The 6,000-nt window shown below is 39.1% G+C and overlaps 1 protein-coding gene across 1 annotated transcript in view; it reads right to left on the reverse strand.

Annotated features, from left to right (window-relative positions):
- The window catches only part of LOC139434889 (rab9 effector protein with kelch motifs), a 147,265-nt gene extending 145,937 nt beyond the window's left edge, over positions 1–1,328 (reverse strand). The window contains 3 exon segments of the mRNA XM_071204932.1: positions 308–350; positions 466–538; positions 1,255–1,328. Of these exon segments, the coding sequence (XP_071061033.1) occupies positions 308–350; positions 466–538; positions 1,255–1,328 (190 nt within the window).
- Positions 1,329–6,000: the final 4,672 nt, after the last annotated feature.

The following is a 6,000-nucleotide window of genomic DNA, read 5'->3' on the forward strand; positions in this document are numbered from 1 at the left end:
TCTTCTGAACACCCAAAATGTCATGTTCATAGTTTCATTTTGTAATTCTAATCAAACACATAAACACTGAAATACAATGGAATGTTTAGCAGAAACCATTTTCGCTGCAAAGAAACAATACATAAAAGCTAAATGGAGACCTGCTTGTAAAGACGTTACTCCTTTGAACTACTTTGAACTAAAAAATTTCACAGAAACTCATAGACATATTTCTACACACACAAAACGGTAATAAAGAACAATTATATAATACATTTTCAGACCTTCTGGCCCTCAGTATAAGTCGGACATCATCTTTCATGTGTACCTGTTAGCATGTAGAAGTCGCTGTTGTAAACAGGGATGTCCTCCTTGAAGAGATGCAGAACAACAGATTACACCTCAGATGTTTTTTGTGTGTCATTGTAAAGCAGGCGGAATTTAAAAAAGGGTTTGAAAATACAATTAAAAAAAAAAAAAAGTCACCCCTTGGTTGATGCTTGAGGCCCCTCCGAACAGAAAGGCGATGTTTCCTGCAACAGCTACTGAGTGGCCCTTTCTGTGACATTAGACACAGACAGACAGTCTAATCATGAGCAGCCATCACAGAAAAACGTCACGCACCCCACATGACGCTTTGAATAAGTGCCGCATCTCGTGTTTCAGAATTATCCTGCCGATGGGAGTAATCATTGGCGGTTCTCGACACATTTGACTGGAGGCTAGTTATTTTTATTTTTTTTAACTGTTTATTTTCATTTTAGCAAATCAAGACGAGACATATCCTGACAGGTCATTTTCATTCAAATGACAGATGGTTACATGACAAAGCAAAGTCTAATAATTAATAATTAAATAAAGCAAATCCAGTATAAATTGAAATAATTAAGTAAATAATATAAATAAATACAAACTGGGAAATATAAATAAATAAAGTAAAATGAAATAAATACTAATGAAAGCATTTGACACAGGGACTGATATCTTTGGCACAGCAGGATCAGATACACAGGGACTTTGTCCATGTTATTCATCTAAAGTTCAGTTCAGTTTCAACAACCCTCTTCAACCAGCGATACATCCAGATATCTTTTAACACAGTTCCATCTTTGGGTAAAAGAGTACATTTGTATCTGCAGGCTCGCCGTCATTCTTTCCATCGTGTAGACTTGTTTAAGTCCGTGCTTCCACTGAATGATTGTCGGAGGTTTTGCATTTTTCCAGTTCACAGTTATAATCTTTTTGGCAATTAATAACAGTATCCGTAATATGTACCTCTGGTCTGAATCATGAGTGTCTGTAGGTAAAGCTCTGAGCAAGACCAACATAGGCTCCAGAGGAACAGTCATTTCCAGGATGTTTCTAATCTCCTCTTTAACAGATTTCCAAAATCCTTTAATTACTGGGCAATCCCAAAAGATGTGTGTATGATCCCCTAGTTTTCCGCATTTCCTCCAACATAATGCGACCGGTGGTCCTTGTACATATTTAGAAATTAAAAAAGGAGTGTTAAAAAATCTGATTTTCAGCATCCAATCAAACTCTTTCCATAACTGACTATGCATTCCTTTATGGCTGCCCACACATAAGCTTTCCCACACTGCATCTTCGATTATAATGTTTAGTTCCAATTCCCATTTATCTCTAACATTCCAGGTGTTCTGGGAGTCGTCTGCCACAAGCCTCTTATATAAGTGAGAGACATGTTTCTTATTTGGGAAGCATTTTTCTGCAATACTAATAAAATATTCTTCTATAATGTTTGGATTTTTTTGGACTGCTTCTCTTTCTTGTGGCTTGTAATATAGTGTCTTATCTGGAAGTACCTATACAAATCATTTGATGGGAGCCCATATTGTTCTTGAAGGTGGGAGAAGGATTTGACATCTGTTCCATCAAACATGTGGTTCATTGTGATAAGACCTTTATCGGCCCATCTTTTAAAACCTCCATCCCTTACAGATGGAGGAAACTCTATATTGTCTATAATTGGCATGGCTCTAGATATTGATTCTGGGCTCCTGAACATTTTAACTGCCGTCCACAACTTTAGGGTATGCTTTATCCATTCGTTCTCAATCTTAACTTTCTTGACAGATGTTATATCAATAAAAGGCAAAACTGATAACGACACACCCCTAGTTGCACTCTGCTCTATCTGTGCCCATCCTGTTTCCTCGTCCTTTCTAATCCAGGCCACTATAGCCGTTAACTGAGCAGCCAAATAATAATATTTTAAATTTGGCAGGCCTAGGCCTCCCTTATCTTTTGGCAGAAAAAGAGTTTTAAGTCTTACTCTGGGTCTCTTATTCTGCCAAATAAACTTAGATATAAGTCTATTTAACATGTTGAAGATGGAGGCTGGAATTCTCACGGGAAGGGATTGAAATAGGAAGAGTAATCGAGGGAGTAGGTTCATTCCTACAGTCTCTACCCTTCCGAATAGCGACAGGGGGAGAATTTCCCAACGTATAATGTCGTTCTTTATTTGGTTTATTAATGTATTATAGTTAGCCTCACTTAAATGCATAGGGTGGTGAGTAAGAATAATCCCTAGATATCTAAACCCCTGCTTGGACCAGCGGTAAGAAACATCCTCTTTTAATTGTGTAGGCCAACTCCCTGTTATCATCTTTGCTTCTGATTTAGTTGGATTAATTTTGTATCCCGAAATGGCCCCATACTTAGACAAGCACTGCATAAGAGCTGGAATAGAAGATAGGGGGTGTTTTATAAAGAGTAAAATGTCATCTTAAAATAAAGATATTTTATGTATTGACCCTCCCTCGTCCGCTATTCCTATTCCTGTTTATTTTAGCGTATAGCCTCCGCTAAGGGTTCAATACTGAGTGCGAAAAGAAGAGGTGATATTGAGTCGCCCTGCCTCACCCCCCTCTCTACTTTAAAACAATCCGAACAATGCCCATTGACTCTTATTATTGATTTAGGATCCTTATAAAGCAAACTAATCCATGTAGTACATTTTTCTCCAAAACCCATTTCCAATAATGTTTGTTTAAGAAATAGCCAGTCCACTCTATCAAACGCTTTCTCAGCATCTAGGCTGAGAAGCATTGAAGGTTGTTTATCTTTTTCCGCTGTTGACTGAAGGTTTAAAGCTCTCCTCACATTATTTGTCCCTTGACGACCTGAAATAAATCCTGTCTGGTCCGGTTTTATCAACTTCTTTAAAATATGTTGTACTCTGGTTGCTAAGATTGAAGTTAGTATTTTGTAATCAACGCATAAAAGACTTATGGGGCGATAACTAGTGCACTGTATGGGGTGCTTTCCCTCTTTATGCAGGACTGTGATGATAGCTTCTGACCATGATTTTGGGGGGTCTCCTGTATTTAATAAATAATTTTATACTCTACATAATATAGGGGAAAGATCATTTATGAAGGCTCTATAATATTCACCTGCAAACCCATCTACTCCCCGTGATTTGTTGTTTTTTAGTTTAGTAATGGTTTCCTTAATTTCCTCCTCTCTGATAGGCTCTACTAACTTAGATGCTTCATCAGTTGTCAGTTTATTCATATTGAGGGGCTTTGAAAATTCACTAATTCTTTCTTCCTTAAATTCCTGATCTTCGCTTTTATACAGTTGCGCATAATATTTTGCAAAAGCATCTGATATTTCCCTAGGGTCTGTTTCTGTCTGGTTAGTTTCAGGATGTTTAATTTTGGAGATTATGCGGCTGGACTAAATTGAAAGGCCAATAATCTGCTAGCCTTATTTCCCATTTTCGTAATATTTTCTATTTATCAACCTGAGGGCTCCCTCTGCTTTGTAAATTCATTCTGCATCTAGCTTAATTCTAACTTCCTTCAACTTTTTGAGAACTTCCTTTTTTCTAGATGTCTTATGTTCCCTCTCTAATCTTTTAATTTCTGTTTCCAGTTCTTGTTGTTTCGCAAGTCTTTGTTTCTTTAATTCAGATATAGAAATCATGTTGCCCCTAATCGTGGCCTTACCAGCATCCCATAGCACCGAGGGGGAGACCTCACCATTATCATTCAAGGCAAAGTATTCAGATATTGCAGAACGTATTTCCTGTTTTATCCGGTTATCTGCCAATAGTGAGACGTTAAGTCTCCAGTACTTAAACCATTTATCTAACCCCAGATTGATTTTCATAGAGACAGGACTGTGGTCTGAGATTCTTATTGGTTCAATTACACTATCTTTTATCCGGTATGTATCCTTTTTCGACACCAAAAAGTAATCTATTCTTGAATAACTTCCATGTACATGGGACATGAACGTGAAGTCTTTGTCACTTGGGTGTAGGTGTCGCCAGATATCAACTAATCCCAGCTCCTTCATCATGTTTAAGACATTTCTGGACATTTTAGGCAGGGGTCTTATTGTTACGGGTAATCTATCCATGTTGTTGTTCAGTGTGCAATTGAAGTCCCCCCCTATGATTATTATTCCCTCTCCATGATCTGCCACTAGGGCTGCAATCTTTTAAAAAATAAATTGCAGTCTTCATTTGGTGCATACACATTTAAATAGTTATTTTTAGGCCAGCTATTGTTCCAATTACCATAACATAACGACCCTCAATATCCTGGAGGACTTTCTCATTGTTATAGTATACTGATTTGTTAATTCAAATAGCTACTCCTCGTTTTTTACTCTTCCCACATGATGCACTGTAGATCTGATCCACCCACTCTCTCTTTCATTTTAAATGTTCTATTTCAGATCAGTGAGTTTCTTGAATCAGAGCTTCAGAGCATTCCAGTTTCTTTAATTGTCCCAGAATCTTTTTACTTTTAATCGGGTTGTTAATTCCCCTTACATTATAGCTAACAATATTTAAGTAAGCCATAATCTCTGTTTAGCATTAGAGTAAATAGCCCTGCCTGCTTGAAGACACATGAAAAAACGTTGCCTAAATCGCATAAACAAAAACAAACAGTAGAGCGCTGTCTGTCAGGAGAAACATACACAAAACACTAGAACTGAACTTCCACCTGTCCAATCAGCCACAGCAAACGAACTATAGCTGTGACGGATCCCCACTGGCGCTGGGGCAGAGAGGTGTGACCAGCCCTCGGTGGGAAAACCTGACCAATGATACACTAACATGTAAAAAAGGTCGAAGTGAGTGTAATTCACTCATTCCGAACTAAGAAAACGGGCTCCGCCAGAGGCTAGAATTGGTAAATAACATTTTAGAATAACTTATGAGAATAACTAATTTGTAGTATTTGCACAAGTAACAACCACTTTATATAACGTATTTTCACTGTCAACGTGTTACCGTTACTGTGTGCAGAACAGAGCCGACTCCAAACCTGTTTCAGTCACTTTGGGTTTTTAAACGGCATCGGGAGACTATTTAAGCTTCTTCTTGCATGAAGGCCATGAGATCCGATGCTGACAGTACCGTGTCTCTTTTCTTCTTCCCGCTGCTCCTCCATCCGTCCTTTAACTCATCCTCTGTGCGTTCTCTTTCTCCGCAGCGCACGTCGACTCCCAGGCCTTTCAGCACCTCTGCTGCGCTGGACAGTGTGGTGGAGGTCTTCTCCCCCGTGCCCAGCTTGAGTTTGAACTGTGCTGGGTATATACACCTCGCCAGTATGTCCTTCTTTTTTAGCTGCTTGATGACTTTGTGCACCTTTGCCCGCTTCTTGTGTAACTCGGGAGAGTAATCCTGATCAAAAAATATCCTTTTATCTTGGAAGGAGACCTGTCCCTGACTCCATGCCTGTTGTATCACCAGATCTTTAACCCCTGCATCCAAAAGTCTCACGATGATGTGTCTTGGAGGGGCTGTCGGGTCTCTATGTGGCGTAAACGGGGCTGAGCGGTGTGCTCTCTCTATCTTAATATCCGTTTGTGATGGTATTTTAAGCACCTTGTGTAGCAGTTCTTTAATACATTCTGCCATGTTTCCTCCCTCACTCCCCTCTGGTACCTGAAAGATTCTCACATTATTTCTTCTCAGTCTATTCTGCAAGTCGTCGCAGGTGGCCGAGAAGGCAATACCATGGTGGAACAGGT

The sequence above is a fragment of the Pseudochaenichthys georgianus genome, chromosome 12 (genome assembly GCF_902827115.2).
Source record: "Pseudochaenichthys georgianus chromosome 12, fPseGeo1.2, whole genome shotgun sequence".
NCBI lineage: Eukaryota > Metazoa > Chordata > Actinopteri > Perciformes > Channichthyidae > Pseudochaenichthys > Pseudochaenichthys georgianus.